This window comes from Astatotilapia calliptera, chromosome 20, assembly GCF_900246225.1.
Source record: "Astatotilapia calliptera chromosome 20, fAstCal1.2, whole genome shotgun sequence".
Classification (NCBI taxonomy): Eukaryota; Metazoa; Chordata; class Actinopteri; order Cichliformes; family Cichlidae; genus Astatotilapia; species Astatotilapia calliptera.
In genome coordinates this window covers 7,380,366-7,398,024 of record NC_039321.1, presented here as the reverse complement: position 1 = coordinate 7,398,024, position 17,659 = coordinate 7,380,366, and the positions used below count along the sequence as shown (strand labels likewise).

Sequence of the window (17,659 nt, the reverse complement as noted above, 5' to 3'; positions counted from 1 at the left end):
TTCCATGTATGCCTTGCCTGCTAGCATCTTGCACCCTGCTGTTATGTGCTGGATTGTCTCTGGGGCATCTTTACACAGCCTGCACCTGGGGTCTTGCCTGGTGTGATAGACCCCAGCCTCTATGGATCTTGTACTCAGAGCTTGTTCTTGTGCTGCCATGATTAGTGCCTCTGTGCTGTCTTTCAGTCCAGCTTTGTCCAGCCACTGGTAGGATTTCTGGATATCAGCCACCTCCTCTATCTGCCGGTGGTACATACCGTGCAGGGGCCTGTCCTTCCATGACGGTTCCTCGTCTCCCTCCTCTTTCTTGGGTTTCTGCTGCCTGAGGTATTCACTGAGCACTCGGTCAGTTGGGGCCATCTTCCCAATGTATTCTTGGATGTTCCTTGTCTCATCCTGGACTGTGGTGCTGACACTCACCAGTCCCCGGCCCCCTTCCTTCCGCTTAGCGTACAGCCTCAGGGTGCTGGACTTGGGGTGAAACCCTCCATGCATGGTCAGGAGCTTTCTTGTCTTTATGTCAGTGGCTTCTATCTCCTCCTTTGGCCAGCTTATTACCCCAGCAGGGTACCTGATCACGGGCAGGGCGTATGTGTTGATGGCCCGGATCTTGTTCTTACCATTCAGCTGACTCCTCAGGACTTGCCTGACCCTCTGCAGGTACTTGGTGGTTGCAGCCTTTCTAGCGGCCTCTTCATGGTTCCCATTTGCCTGCGGGATCCCCAGGTACTTGTAACTGTCCTCTATGTCTGCAATGTTGCCTTCTGGTAGTTCAATCCCCTCAGTTCTGACTACCTTCCCTCTCTTTGTTACCATCCGACTACACTTCTCCAGTCCGAACGACATTCCAATGTCATTGCTGTATAGCCTGGTAGTGTGGATCAGTGAATCGATGTCTCGTTCACTCTTGGCATACAGCTTGATGTCATCCATGTACAGGAGGTGGCTGACAACTGCTCCGTTCCGTAGTCGGTATCCGTAGCCAGTCTTGTTAATGATCTCACTGAGGGGGTTCAGGCCTATACAGAACAGCAGTGGGGACAGAGCATCTCCTTGGTAGATCCCGCACTTGATGGTAACTTGTGCTATGGGCTTGGAGTTGGCCTCTAGTGTTGTACGCCACATCCCCATTGAGTTCCTGATGAAGGCTCTTAGGGTCCCATTGATCTTGTACAATTCTAGGCATTCCAGTATCCAGCTGTGGGGCATTGAGTCATAGGCCTTCTTGTAATCAATCCAGGCAGTGCACAGGTTGGTCAGTCTGGTCTTGCAGTCTCGGCTGATTGTTCTGTCTACCAGTAGCTGGTGTTTTGCACCTCTGGTATTCTTGCCAATTCCTTTCTGTGTCCCGCTCATGTATTGACCCATGTGCCTGTTCATCTTAGCCGATATATATATATATATATATATATATATATATATATATATATATATATATATATATATATATATATATATATATATATATATATATGCACAAATCTATATAAATATCTTTGCTGAACAAAAAGCTAGAACTATAAAGCTGACATCTTAATAATACTGTCGGCTGCATTGCATCTTATGAAGGAAAATCGCCCTGTGGAGAAGTTACTGAGTTAAACTACCACTGCCTGAGCTATCGATTGTAGCGCCACTACCATAAGTCAAAGACACACTAGTACAAAACATTTTGTTTAATTAAAGATTCATGATTGAATTTCCTGTAAGACAGCCATCAGGTCAATAACTTTTTAGAGGTTTTCTTGCTTCTTCATATGGAATCTGACATGAAAGCTGAATCCAAATCTGACAACTGAAATAGTTGAGTAGTAAAAACTTTTATATGTATGTCCATTACTTATACACGCAAATTTAAATTTCAACATTGGCTTTTCATCTGGCTGCTTCATTACATAATATTTCATCAAGTCTAGATAAGGAAGCCGTTATATGAAACGTTAAATAATCACATATTAGTTCATCTCTCTATGGACATCACACTTGTTTAGTTTCTGAACAAGCTAGGGCACCAATGAAGGACATGCAAAGGTTAAATGTATTTCAGTGGTGGAAATTCTGCAGATCACAATGTCTTCAACAGGGCATTGGGAAAGAATATGCTGCCCTTTTCAGACATGACTGCATATGTTTAGCACCTACTAACATGTATTTTATTGTAAATTTGTCAACAATTTGAATTCATATGAGTCCAATTTAATCAACCCAGGGTGACGAGTTTGGGGAGTGTGACCATCAGAAAATTAGCACCTACCCCCAATTGGGCCATTTTTGCCAATATTTAGGGGTCAAAATCTATTTTAGCCATTTCTGGATTCAACTAACAAATTTTGATCTTAGGGCTGATTTAGACATTTGTCATGAGCCCAAATTGGACATGTTTGACTAAAGCTTTTATAGAAGCACGTTGGTTGTAATTAATCCCCAAAATAACTGGATACATTTAAAGTATTATAATACCGACAAAGACAAGACCTGAGTTTTGAGGTAAATGCAACTTTTGCTAATTCAAATCTCAGAATGCAATTTAGACCTATGTGTCTACTATAAAACTCTTCAAGCGTGTGTTTAGTAATGGTAATGACTGGATTTTAATGTTGATCTTGATGAAGGCTACAGGCTGAAATGCAGTGGTCAAGCAGTAAAGTTGTTCTTCATTACAAATGTTGCTGAAACTTCAACTTCTAATGACTGGATTTTCAAAGAAAGTACCCATTTTCCTCCACACTGACAGTTTTCTGTACAAAACGGACAAAATTTGACAATTTGTTCTCAAGCCTTCCTTGTGTATGAACCACTTTAATATGCCTGCGGCTCGAGCGTTGTAGGTGCAGTTACCTGAGGGCGTAGCAGCTTGTGGAGGTGCTGCAATGGGCGTGTCCACACTTGGTTTTCTCTTAGCTTCCATTACTGGATTTTCAAACTGGGTCTTCTGGTTGATGTGGCTGTACAGGGAATATAATATTAAATGAGCAAAAATCAGAATGTTAGATAAAGCTAGAATGTGCATTGAAAATATAAATGTTTTTTTGTTTCGATTGCATACTGTTGATCTATTACTGAGTTTCTCATGTCAGTTGACAGTCCGAGCTGCCAACTGATGGTTCACCGTTTGGTATCGCTGAATAGTGCTTGTCCAAAGAGCAGATACTGTTCTTTGCCTGCCATGCAAACCTGCGATTTGAATACGAGGGCTGTTTGTGACATAACATGTGCTAGGCAGACAGGCTGTCTTTATAATATGTGAGCTGTTCTAAATACATTACGAAAATCTTTAACCTGTCTTTGCCAGAACTGCTGCACATTTAAATGGTTTGAGAGAATATCTAAACCTCATTAATTAAAAATAAATTAACTGTCATGCCCAATGAATTCTGAGAGAATTTACATGGAGGAAATCAGTAGCAATCTTTCATGCTATGGGCCCATATTGTATAGCTGGGATAAACATCTGCTCAATGCCTCATAATGCGAGAATAAAAAGACTTAATGAACAGCAAAATGACAGAAATAAAAATGTGCCCTTTTTCACATTACAGGCACTGAGGTGGTATTGTTCCAGAAGTTTCCTAATATAACCAGGCTTTGCCAATCCAGGATCAGCAGCTATACTTGGGGGACTTAACACGAAACTTAATCTAAAAACAATTAATGATTTGCAGTCACACCTGTGTGCTTAAACATTTCCTGTTACCAAGGGAAATGTCCTTCCACGGTTAGATGGTAATGGAGAGAGGTAGCTCATCTGCATAATAAGCTTTAACGGTTGTAAATCACCATTACAGCACCTTAGGAAGAGAAAATGCATTGATGCTGCACAGTGAATCAGCCACATGCTGAGACACTGACTGTATACGTGTGTGCGCGCGTGTGTGTGTGTGTGCATGGGTACTCTGCACTCTTACTGCGTATGACTCATGCACAGAGATACCCTCGCCATTATGTCTGAAGAGATAAACATTCTATTTCCTTCATTTCTGTCATTTCCTCTTTTGCTCTGTCTCACTTTCTCAATCCTTGATTGCCACGCCTCATGTTTTGTAGACACAGTGAGACTTTGCGTCACGTCGTTGCATTTGGTCGTTCATTCACAATAAAATTTGCCAGACAAAAAAAACACAGAGACAGAAGGGAGAGAGAGAGAGAGCCTCTCAATGACCCTCTTGCATAAACAGGCGCGTATATTTCCCCCCTGCCTGCGGGTCTCTTCCTCTTTGTTCACAGTAATGGCACTAAAATGAAACACTGTGCTCTTGTTTACACTCTCGATCAGAATTGAATCTCACCCTCGTTTCCATCTCAGGGACCTCTAAATCTTCATTGTCTGTTGTCTCCACTGTATTTTCTTTTTCAGATACACAGACAAAGCTGTAGCTCACTTGTTAGTTCCCACAAGGGTGCTTTCAGCAGAATTGTGGGAAACTACTGTTTGCACAATTGCATAATGTACTATTATCACGTGTCCCACAGGTTCCCCTGAGATCCAGCAGCTCAACATGTATATGCTTGGTATTAAGTGATATGGCTTTATGTTGCTGAATATACAAAAATATCTTGAAATAGAAACCATTCTAAATGGGCATTTTAGAGAAGTCAAATATGCAGAAACAGCTTCAGAAAACCTATAAAGGTCGAGAATGATGTCTCTTCAGGAAAGAGACTAAGAGACTCAATATCACCATGCATGCTTATCAACAGGTGTAGATTTCTATGGATCTCCAGGTATAAAAGGAAGAGAGAATTTTACTTACTCTACATAGTATGTGCCAAATTGTGGATCCTCAATCTTCTCCCAGCCATAGGGCAACTCTGGATGAAAGGGAAAAAAACAGACAGGGAAAAGGCTGACTCAAATCACTTAAGATACTGCTGAGGCACTACATGGACAATTGGACACACTCAATGAAGTGTGGTGTTTTGACTGGCACCATCACAGCATGCTTAGCTACACCTACAGAACAGGAGGCCTTCTTTTATTTGTCACTATGTGTTTAAGACTTGATACACACTATGGAGGAGGAAGGGGAATACGGGCGGGAGGGGAGGGGGGGACACCGTGTGTTGTTAGAAAGCCTCCCAGGAAAAAATAACAGCCCTTCTTTCCAGTGGTGTGTATGTGTTCAGCATCTCGGGTTTCTGCTGCTGTGTGACAAACACACGCAGCGCAGAGGAGATCTTTACGCAAGAGGAGCCATAGAAAATTGCCTTTTGAGAGATGCTGCACTGATGAGCTCTCTGCATGTGTCCACGAAACCATTAGGAGGAGACGGGCGGACTGAGGACTGGGGGTTTGTGCTGTGTCACCAGCATGACTGTGACCAGGAGCGCTCAGCTGTTCAGTATCCGTCTGTTAGCCAGCGCCCCCTTCAGAGAGGCAGGGATGCAGTTCATACACACAAACCCTTCAATACAACAAGGACTTGGGAAAAGTGTAGGTAGCATGTGAGCGGACTCGATGGCTGTAAGTGCCTGCGCGATTGTTACTTATCACAGAGCTAGCTCCTATTGCCTCACCTCCTTCGTCGCATTTCTCAGGTGGCTTGGCTTTCTTGGCAAGACGTGGGTCCAGCCAGGTGGTGGTCTTGCTGTTATGACTGTAATATGAAAAAGATACAGGGCTTTAAGCACAGTTTAAATTATTTTTCAAATACTTAAGATGCCATTAGAGTTGAGCAATTAGCGCTTAGATCTCTTGGGAGCCACTTCACCCGGGGAGTGTTTTTCCATCTCTAGCAAACGAACAGAGCTCTCCCAAAACAGGATTATGACTAGTATTTAATCTTTTGGGATCAAATACTTTATTAAATAACCTTTTAAAAATATTAGTACAGTTTTAACAAAGCTCAGAGGACCGTTTGAGGCATAAGGGAGATGAAAAGAAAAAAAAAAGTCACAGATTACAGAAAGATGGAAAGGGATGACACAGAAAGATAAAAGAGTGAGCAGTTGCAGAGATCATAAAGAGCAGAACTAAGACAGCAGGTCAGGGGTGGCGAGCTCCATTTACCCTGTTGTTTCTCTCACTGGCAGAATGAGCTATTGATTTAGCAGCAGGCAGCTTTACTTGGCTCTCTCAGTGGCTCAGCATTGACTGTTTGCCACACTAACGGGCCAGGTAAACAATGCGGGCCTGCTGCTTTTAGCGGCAGCCAACAAAACCAACATCAAACGCAGGGGAAATAAAAGGAAAAACTTTATTGAGACTCAACTCCACTGCAATGGCTGAGTCTACAGACAACTTCCATGTTCAGCACCTGCTGGTAATTCAGTACAGAGAGTTGCACTGAATAGGAAGCAGAAAAAGTCAGAACTCTAAACATACTGGGTTAACAAGGCAGAAACAAAGAGATGAAGAAGAAACTGGGACTACAAGCAATGGGATTAGAACAATGGTGATGTAATGGGAGTGTAATAGGACAAAAACAAGACAGGGAAGTCACAGTAGAAAGGCTACTTACTCGATGAAATAGACCATGCCGGTTTCTGTGTAGGCCATCTCCCAGTTTTTAGGCAGGGGCTCCTGACTTTCATCCTCTGTGTTCCATATACGCAAGTCCATGGCCCCGGCTGACTGGTTGTAGCTGGGCACTGTCTTCCTCCACTCTGCTTTGTCCTTGTGCTCTGTGGCCAGGCATGGGGAGAGGGACATGGGCATGGAGACAGAAATAGGAATGGGTTGGGAGTAGTGGTGTGGGAGATGATAGAAGGAGAAGGAGACAGGACGTGAGAATGTGGCGCCATTGGAGCTCCTCTGGGCTCCTTGCATTTCTCCCTACTGCTGCTGCTGCTGCTGCTCGAGCTGCTCTTCCTCTGTACACTAGCCGGACTGTTACATCCACAGGAGTGTAAGGGGTAGAGAGAGCGAGCGAGAGAGACAGAGAGAGTACACGCAAAGAGGACGGAAGAGCAGCAATTGCCATAGGATTTGCATGTCAGTAGTGATGTACTGAGAACTGCCTCCCAGGCAAGAGCAGAGTTGACCAATGCTTCAGCCCAGCCGGGAGCGCTACATCGCAACTCTATTAGCATCATAGTGTTGCTTGTGCGTGAGGGTATTTGCCTAATCTTGATGTGTATGTGTGCCTGTCTGGGTGAGGCTCTTATCTGCAGGTTTCATCTGGCTGTGTGTGACCTAGCTTTGTCGTGGCATTGAATGCTCACTCTGTTTGGCTGGAATAAAGGAATGGCAGGGGAAAAATAGTGACAACTGTTGACTGGAAGAAGTCAAGAGCTCTTTGTACTGAAACCAGGGCCCTTTTTCATGATAAAACCAGGGCCCTTTTTCATGATAGAACCAGAAAGATGTTTCTGCATTTATAAAGTCTGAATAAACGACTACACACAGACACTTGCTCTAGGGTACAGCTGCTTTCAGCCCTTTCAAAGAAATATAAACAGAAGAGCTGTTGCAAATTTGTGCAGGCAAGATTGCTAAAAACCCCGAAATTACATGAAAGAAATGTACAATCAGTACTTAACTACATTCAAGGCCCAGAAATATGCCAGCTGCTACCTCTTTAAGTGGGCACTCTAAAACCATATGAAGAATTCATGTATTTTCAGTGAGACAACTGACGTGGTTCAGGGGGTTGGGAAGCCCGTCTTGTAACCGGAAGGTTGCTGGTTTGATCCCCAGCTCTGTCCATCCTGGCCATTATGTCGTTGGGCAAGACACTGCACCGTACTGCCTACTGGTGTTGGCCAAAGGGGCCGATGGCGCGATATGGCAGCCTTGCTTCTGTCAGTCTGCCCCAGGGCAGCTATGGCTACAACTGTGGTTTGCCTCCACCAGTGTGTGAATGAATAGTGGAATTGTAAAGTGCTTTGGGTGCCTAGAAAAGTGCTATATAAATGCAATCCATTATTATTGTTATTATTATTAATTAATAGTGATATTTGTCTATAATTAGTATCTTCTCTTGGTTGAGGTCTACACTGCCATCCAGAGATGACAATGCATATCTCTGACAATTTCTTACTTTGAAATATAGAAATTCAACCTAATACAATAACTGATCTTTTTAAAAGAAAATGTATTTATTTATTTATTTTAGAATTCGAATCCGTGTATTATATCTCTGGGACCTAATGTGTCCTTCTACACATAAGGTCCATGCCCATGAGCATATAGACAAAGCATGAAAGGAAGAGGAGGGGTATGATATTTGTTTGTTAAACAGAATAGAAGCGTGTCAACCGAGACATCAGGTCATGTGGGCCGGCACTGACACAGTGGGGTTGTAGGTGCAGGGTTGCAGCCAAGCTTGACTTTACTGCCTGCCTGAACTACGGCTACGCACAATTTATTTTTCAGATCTTTTTTTTTTCGTCTTCATTTTTAAAAACATGTTGCAAGCACTCAGAATTGAGAAGAAAAGAAACCTTTCTTAATTTAGCATTTGCTGCTGTTGCCACTCGAGATACATTTTTCAATTTGCATATGCAACACACGACTCTACTTTTTGTAGTGTTTAAAATAAAAGAGTGTCTTAAGGTAATGACTTTCACTACTGCTACAATTTCATCCTCACTATTAGCTCTTAGCTGAGCCATGCAGTGGCATCCGTGTATGCGAATGAAACGAGCACAAACTATCTTTCTACCCGAGGGATTGCTTCTATTGATCTCAGACAGACTTTGGCTACATTTTGACTTTGCAGTGCTGTGATTTAGTGCCGACCTTGCATGCAGAGCAGCTAATCCTGAGAATGTTTATTTGGAGAGAAGAATGATAAGGAGAAAAGTAAAAAGGTCCTGCTGTTTTGCATTCTGAGAACAATATAATGAACTGCTGGAAAAATAAATAAATCAAGCAAACAAAAAAGTGCTGGGGTTTAAATGTGTAGAAAGCCAGTAATGAAGGGAGCTGTAATACAGCTAGCAGAGAATACTAACTAACACTTGTGAAAGCCACGAAAAAATTAAAAACAGCGGTGTCCCTCACCGGTCAGTCCGTTGACCAAAGGAGGCCTCTCTTCTTCCTCTTCCTCCTCTGGAGCAGCGCTGTCCTTTCTGTCCATCTTACTGACAGAGGTTGTGCGTTTTCTTTGGACCTCCGTGTCAAATTCCTCATCAAACAGAACCTGGTCCACCAGGTCTGGCTGTACAGGGCTCGGCTCCGCAGGGGGCTTAGGGGTCCCATAATAGTTGCCTGGGAAGAAGAGAGGGCGAGAGTGACAATGAAATATATTCTTTAATACATTTAAAAAAAATATGTGCAAGCTTTCTTGATTAATTTCATCATATAACCCTAACCCCAACCACTTATCTATACACATATTCACATACAACCCTTCCACTCAGCTAACCTGTAATCTGTTTCTTACCCTTACCCTTAGAGCAGACTTAGAAATTGCTAGGCAGCCTCTGCTTTGAAGATCTCATATTTAAATGTAGACACTTCAATTTTACCAAAATACACACAGACAGCCAGAAATGTTTACTATGGTATGAAAAGAGTTTCTTTCTGGCTTTATAGTGTACTGCGAAAAGAGGAGATAGAAGTACACACAAAACCATTGTGCTCGCAGCAGACCAAAAAGAGACTGTATCACTTAAAGTGTGAAAGATTACTGCTTTTTTTTTTACCTACAAATTTTATCTGGCAGACCTGTACTCTGGAACAAAATGAGACCAAGGATTTGCTGTTGTAACCCTCAAATGTTGTGAAAATCTCCAGGTTATGAAAAAGTCTGTAGCCTTTCTCCTAGATGCCAATATCACAATCAGTACTGACCCACAATACCATATGCTCAATCAGGACCACTGACTATTACTGTAACAACAGATCATTTGCTGGCTTCTAATCTTTGAAGTGGCCAAAGGAAAAAAGTTTTGATTCACTCATTTTGTTTATGTGTTAAAAAACATAATGTTATATTTACTATTTCACTCACAGGCAATTGTGGCCACAGCGCTTATGCCAAGGTTCTCGGGCACTTGATTGTCCCTTTAAGTCCATCAGCTTCCCTTTGCTGTCATGTTGGAGCCTAAGGCAGTTAACGGTCTTACACCACAGAGCAAGCCTTTGTCTTTTCTCAACTACAAAAAAAAACGGGGTGACCCACTTACTACTCGCCACCTTCTTTCTTTGTGAAAAACAATTGAGGCCAAAAGATGTGAGAAAATAGTTGTGAAAGTATGGTGGAAGTATTGATTGTCCTCATATTTTTGTGTGGGATTGCAGTGTGCCGTGCTTTGTTTGAGTAGCCGAGCGTTGTTTTTGAACAGTTAAACGGCACATCGGAGAGTGGAAAGACACTGTGACCAAGGAGTCTGCGGGGAGGAGAGAGACAAGGGAAGGACCACTTTCTCACTGACAGAGATATGGTGGAAATAGAATTAAGTTCCACATTGAGGAACAATCATCCTTTCTATTGTTTAATGTCTCTCGTTTATAATAAATAAATATTCAAAGCCTTATCAAATTATCGCTTGCCATCTTAAAAGGAAAACAAAGAGCATTCAGATTAATGTACCTTACACTGAAATGCGTTATTACACTGACTGCAAAGTATAAGGTTATTAAGAGTTACCATCCAAACACCATTTTTAATCAGCTATAATTATGATACACTAAATAAACAAAAACAAAATCATCCTAGAGATGAGATGAGAAATTCATCATAACTGAGTCAGGTAAATAGATTAATGCACATTTAAATTAGAGAGCATTATTATCAGAATCAATTGGTTACTAGGTTTGTAATTAATAGCAAGCTTAATCGTGGAATAAAAATTGGAGGAGGTAAATTAGAAGTGGTAATTTGCTCTCTTCGTTCCAGTTTCTGAAGCTCACACAAAGGTTCCCGTAGCTTCTCTAAGTACCCCAGTGCAAAGAGCGGAGAGACGATGGCCAAAATAAGGAAGCACACTGAAATTGATTGCGTTGTAATTACTGTGTACTAATGAGTCACAACCTGAAAAGCAGCTTTTGTTTAGAATCACTACCTCCGTCCAGCACACAGATACAAAACCATAAGCTCCCAAAGTGAACTGAAAAGACTGCAGGCTAGATGTTTTTTTAAACTGTAGTTTAAAAACTGTAGAGTCCAGCTCATTAAGAACTTGCTAATGCACCGCTAATATCATTTAACATTTATATCCTGTGACTTTGCAAGATCCCCAGGCATCTGCTGTCTACTATGTACTATGTATAATTATAATATATCTAATTCTGTTCTGTGATCTGTCTTCCTTTTTATGTGATGACTCTATAGAGAATATATATGTTTTATTATTTTAACGACAAGCCACACAATAACAAATATATTTCATTATTACAAACAGATAGGTCAAACAGATCCTAATTCCTGATTCTAACAGATCAATAATAAAGATATCTGTGAAAAAAACAACTAAAGAATAAAAGATCAATTGATTATCTATACACAAAAAGCACAACTGCAAATTATAACAGCAAGAGTAAAGACGAACAATAAAGGCTGTATTTACTGTTGCATATCTGAGCCAAATTGATGGAAAGGCAGAACTGTGTCGGTTCAGCTGTTCTGTGTAGAGACGTGGGAGCGAAGAGATACTCAGGAGTCTTTCTCTCTCAAATTGTGGTAGGATGCACCAGGTACCATCAGTTCAATACAATACAATACGATACAACTATTAATAATTTACCCATTTAAAATTATTAGTGTCCACAGAACAAGTGAAATGAAACAATGTAACAGTATGAAGTCAAAGTGCATCTCTTTTCACTTCTTTATACCTCAACTCATTCTAGTAACACAGCTGGGTTTGTATGTGTATAAAATGGTGCAGTATTTGTTTGAAAAACCTTTTAAATTGATATATTTTAAAAGCATTTTTTGATTCAGAGGTTTGGCGAGCTCTGCTCTCCGTTTCATCGTGCACACGCCTCCTTAGCTTTGCTGTATGTGTGTTCATTTCAGTGTGGCAGAAAGTGAAGCGAAGAGAAAGATTTGACTTGAAGACCACTAAATGATTAAGTGCAATAAATATTTCTTAACTGTGACATCAATATAAAACATCTATAAGAAGGTAAAAAAAAAAAATCATTAACTGCATCTAACCTAAAAAGAGAAAGTGGCAGGGAGAAGCAGCACCAGCAGCAGGTGAGCTTTCTGCAGCATTTCACAGGCATTCGCTGCATTTTACAAGGATGACTGGATCTTTTTCTCTGCATATACATAGTTTTTCTCCTTGTAAATAAATGTGTTCAGTGCCTTTCTGCTTTCATCTGAGGTGTTGGTGTTGTGTGATATCCAGTGGCTCTGAATACTCTATTTATCTTTGATTGACTCTACTGACTAAAAGGCCAGCTGACACAGTTTGCTAAGAAAATATACAGTTCAAGGAAAACCCTCTATTCTTTATGTTGAAGGCTAATATTTAAACATAGAAGCTATTTTAAATTATTAAATTACCATGTCTTATCTTTAAAAGCTACAAAATAAATCCCTCAGGATTAAGAAAGTTCTTATCTGCTAGGTGGCAGATTGTGGAGTGACACAAAAAGTTCAGTCCTTCTTTTGATTCTATTTGTCACAGCCTATTTGCAGATTGTACACGTGTGCTTTCCTTGCAGGAGTGTTGCTACACCATTAGCAAGTACTTTGCCTCTATCGCCTTATTAAAAACAATAAACAAACAAACAGTCTGGCCAGCTCTGGATCAGATCTACTGCTAATTTGAAATAGGCCAGGAGTTTTTGGCGTTCACGTGTGAGCTTATTAGCTTTAGCTAACTTCTCCAGACAGATGACTTACTCTGGATGAGCTTTTTGAGCTCTCTGGTCTTGTTAAAGCCTTAAATCAATTTTTATTTTTATGTTTGTTTGTTTTTTGTGGTGGGTTGCCTGCACTGCTGGTTAGTATAATTTATGTTGTTTTACACTGCCTTTCCCAACCCTAGGGTTCATGAGTGTGCCCACTTGGGAACCACTGGTCTAGCCAACCCAGTGCACCCAACAATCTGTTGCACCAGGAACTCACATTAATGCAGCTGCATCATTTCAACAAAAAGGGAAAGAGAAAGAGTTCATTGTTTTTCATTTCCACATATTTATATATAAACATCTCTACTGATAAATGAAATTCCAAAATCTCAACATAGTGTGCAATCCTCATATGTAATAGTAGCAACATGGACATTCCTGCTTTTCTTTCCCTAATATTTATGCCATATTCTTTTCACGAAAGCAAGAAAAAAGGAAGAAACTTATCTGACCCGTGCATGGTGCTGACATATTTCAGCCTAATTAACAAATGCTTTATGCATCCTTATCAAGACAAAAGGTTCTGGTTTTAATAGGATACGATCACCTTTTGGCAACCTCGATGATGTCAGAGTGCTCACCATGAATCTTGCACCTTAATTACTACCCTAAGATGAATGGACTGTTCACTCTCAGAAGAAAATGGAGAAGGAAAAAGCCCTGAGGCCACCATGCCAGCAGCTACCCGTGACAATATGTGATTGACAGAAATAGACACCTGTTGATGTGGGCTCTCATTTAGCCAATTAATATGCTGTGGTCTACCAAAAAAATGTAACAAGAAGCAGCAAATACAGAAAGAAATTAGAGTAAAAATTACTATTTTATCTAGGTAGGAACCCCTTTTTTGTTCCCTAATAGCTTAGATTTAGATCAAGCTCCTGATCTTGGAATTCCAAATTCCTGTAAGTCACCCACTCACAAACATTGGATGAGATTTATATGCATCTCAGTTTGGTTTCTATATTTAACATACTTGAGGGAAAGTTTGTCTCAAATACAGAAAATCACAGTGGATCAACGTATTACTATCCATCATCAACAGCTTGTGAATTTTCATTCTCAAAGTACTAACAAGTTCAGCATAGTGTTATTACATTAAAGCACCTGTTAGATAGGTGGTGAGTGGTGGATGGACAGTGTAAAGCAAAGTCATTTTCATTTTAACTCAGCTAACACTTGGTTGGCACTGTCAGAAGATTACACAGCCACACACTCATACTAAACATGCAAGGGTATGTTTGCTGCTCGTAAGAAACAGTTTTGTGTGAAAGAACACGTTTTTAAACTTGGCTGCTGTTCCCCAGAGACCCCAAGACGAAATGTATCCACAGTCCTCATGTGTTTATTGATGGGAAAGAATGTGTATACAGATTGTGTGTGTGTGTGTAGATATCATGCCATCTGTTTTAGTCAGCAGCTGCCAGAATACAGTATCACATCTCCAACTTGTGAGTAACTGAATAAAATGTGAGTACAACTGTTACCACAGTTATATTTGCAGGGAGAATTAACTCCTCCAAATCCTACTTTATCCTTCAGAGAAACTTTTGTTATGAGCTCTGATGCTACAGAGCAAGAATTCATGAAGTCAGGGTCACTTAGTAATGGGAATTGCTAGCAAATGTTTTGTGGGGATGTTTTCAAAGACAAAAGGAAATTGGAGACATCCCTTATACTGTGGAAGCTTGGGAAAAACCTCTTAAGGATTTATGCTTTGGTTCAGCTCTCACCACAACCGCCCCCTCCACCCTCACCACATTTATCCCTCTGACTCTTTGAACCTGCCGGCTGCAGTCACCGACCCTCATTAATCATTGAGGATGGCCTTCCACTCTCTTGGGTAGTGCCCAGCCTGCCCAGGCCTCATCACTGATTGCTTGTGCCTCAGGCGGGTGAAGCGTCTCTTATGCTCCAGCCTTGGCACTGGGTGTAGGCCCTGCTTGGCATGGATGCTCACACTTCACAAGCCAACCTTGTCAACTCTGCTTTCTCCTGCTCGGTCTCCATGTGTTTGTGTGTGTGTACAGCTTAGCAATCTACTGTTGACCTGCCTCTCATAAATGAACTTCCTCTCTAGTTTATGTTCATTTCCTGAGTCTGTGTTGTGAAACCCAAAATGTATTAAACACCATTCATATCTTTACTGTAAATTCCTGTTTTTATTATTGAGCTTGTCAATCCTAACTAGTTTTTTTTCTATATCTTTTATTTTCCTCAATTTCAGTTTCAGCCGTTTCTTCCCTTTCTATGTTTCCTTTTTCTTTTTTGTATGTGCAAAAATCTAATTGAGTACTATACCATCTCTTTTGTACTCCTTAGAGATGAGTTACTTCTTAATCAGTTCCCATGAATAGGCAAACGTAGCAGTTGCCAGTCCAGCACCTTTATACCCCCCTTTTCTGTGAAAACTGGCCTGTTGCATTGTTACAAATCTAATCCACAGTTATGTAGCTTTGTCTCAGAACTTCGTAAAGCCTATAACACCAAAAATATCCTATTATAAAATGGTTGTAGGCAGTGTGGCTGAGCAAAACAAGGAGGCCGTAAACAGTCATTTCTTCTCCACTAAAGTCTGTGATTGTCATGGGGGATGAATTTGGCATTGCACAAACAAAGGGATTTCATCATTTTCAGCCCCTGTCAAACCATCCCCTGGTGGGCCTGCAACTTCAGACTGTAACCGTCAGCTAAAAAGACCCTAGTGCAGCCTTGTCTGTAAATCATGTCCTGTGCTTTTTCCTCAGTATGTCATTATGTAGTATTTTATATTTGCAGTGCATCCAGCAAGCCATTTTTGCACCGACCTATGATTATACCTTCTAACAGGTAATCAAGGTTATGTTTCCCATGGCAGTCTTGTTAAATACAATCACGGATGAGGATGTAAGCATAGCCAGATCCATACAAGCCACAAATTTAGGTAGCCCACTGATTTTAATAATTGCTCACAGTATAATGGGATCCCGTGGCATCAGGAATTCATATTAAATGAATGTTGAACACAACATAGGAAATAATAAGATATTAAAATTAAAACAACACTGGAATTTCCAGATGAAATCCAATTAAATCAGCTGTAGCAGGCCTAGTGTTTTATTGACTTTTGCTGGTCCATTTCTGCTTGCAGCATCTGTCATGAATGATTCATACCACTGGCTTTTCTCTACCTTGCACAGTGAGGGGCATAAAGTCGGATATGCCCTAAATCACATACATACAGGCACCCAAATCAATTTCAGCTACAACATAAGTGTTACACTTTGACACTTTCTCTGTAAAAGAAATACTGGCAAACCAATCTGTATGTTTTTGTGTAGTTTTAGTTTCTCCATTCAGTTCCCCAACAGCTGAGTCAACTTTTATGCTAATACTTCCCTGGAAAGCGGAGAGCAAGATTGTTGAAAACACAATTTTCCTCTTTCATGCTTAGTTAAGTATTTTCATCTTAATGGCCTTCTTAAATAACTTCCTATTGTTGTTTAGTGAGTTGAAAGTCTGTGAAAGACTTTTTTTCCTCCACCAAATACTCCCTTTAGTAGAGCAGCAAGAGTGAGTTTCGGTCTTGGTTACAGCATGCTACTATTATTCACAGGTCTGAAGGATTAGTCTCAGAGGTAATGGTGATTGTGGGTTTTTAACCATTTCATGGAACTTTTCTTTTTTCCAGGGTACATTCTTTAATGACTGAAAAACAAGAACTGGATCCACAGGTTTTAAATTGTTTGGGAATTTCTCCAATCCACACAGGGTCAGACGTATAAATACATCCTCACTTATATTTGGTTAAATGTCCTGTAGCAAGATATAGCCCAACCAATTGCTTTTGGTAGACATCAGCAACCTTTGGCATAATTCTAGCTGGATATTTGAACACTTTTCTTGGCAGAATTGGAAGTTTACTTAAATTAATTGTACCAAATGTGAAGCACAGTGGTGGTAGCATCATGGTCTGGGGCTGTTTTGCTGCCAGTAGTACTGGTACATTGAGAAACTCCAAAATAATTTTAAACTTGTGCACCCAATTCTTGTTTCCTTAAAGTCTCCAAAGATATATTCTGTTTAATCAGTCCATCCTGGAAAAAGAACACTTCAAGGAAATCATTAAGAGCCCCATAATTAATATGACATTAATGTGTGTCTTGTTGGCTTTTGACCACATCTTTATATGCTATTAAAGTAGAGAGTGAATGCACTGTCTACAAACAGTACTAAGCGTGTCATGAAAGGGAGAGGTAGTGATAAATGATGATTCACTGTTGTTTTCCCTGAACCTTTGACATTCAAAGTTCAGTTCAAGAAGGAAAAAAGAAACAGTTTTCACACTAAGACACACAAAACAACATAAATCATATATAATGTGGGTACTATACCCTTAATCCAATTAAAGAAAATATCCATGTGCTTTAATAAATCATCAACAAAAAACCCTAAAGAGCTATGGGCTTTACGGGACCTCTGAAAACATGCATTATCAGATAATGTGCATGGTGTGCATGTTAATTTTACCATCTACAATATAAAGCCTGGAGCCACTAGTAATCAATGTGAAGTAGATGACTCACTAACCAAGGCCAGCCATTATGAGGTCAAATATTTCACCCTCTCACTTCCTGCTTTAAAGTATGTCTGTCTATTTGTAGGTCTGTGTGGAAGTTTATTGAGCAAAAGGCTTGGCATTAATAATTAACTCTGTGAGGTTGTGTTTCTATTCCATTCAATACACACATGGTAGTGTTACATTAGCCAGAAAAGGACAGGGGGGGATCCATTATTTATCCCGAGCACTGGCTCATAGGCTCAGGGTTGGAGGGCCAGTCTCTCAGGAGCAGATGTGGGACAGAGGGCAGATGAAAGAGCTTTTACATAGCAAACACATTTTCGACATCATGAGTAGGTGAATGGGGT

General features: G+C 40.7%; 1 protein-coding gene across 2 annotated transcripts in view; it reads right to left on the bottom strand.

Annotated features, from left to right (window-relative positions):
• magi3a (membrane associated guanylate kinase, WW and PDZ domain containing 3a) overlaps positions 1 to 17,659 on the bottom strand; it is a 106,625-nt gene that overhangs the window by 17,358 nt on the left and 71,608 nt on the right. For both annotated transcript variants that reach the window (XM_026154301.1, XM_026154300.1), the window contains exons 4-8: positions 8,945 to 9,151; positions 6,459 to 6,621; positions 5,515 to 5,594; positions 4,752 to 4,809; positions 2,839 to 2,945 (exon numbers count right to left, since the gene is read on the bottom strand). In XM_026154301.1, the coding sequence (XP_026010086.1) occupies positions 2,839 to 2,945; positions 4,752 to 4,809; positions 5,515 to 5,594; positions 6,459 to 6,621; positions 8,945 to 9,151 (615 nt within the window). The remainder of the gene's footprint in view (positions 1 to 2,838; positions 2,946 to 4,751; positions 4,810 to 5,514; positions 5,595 to 6,458; positions 6,622 to 8,944; positions 9,152 to 17,659) is intronic.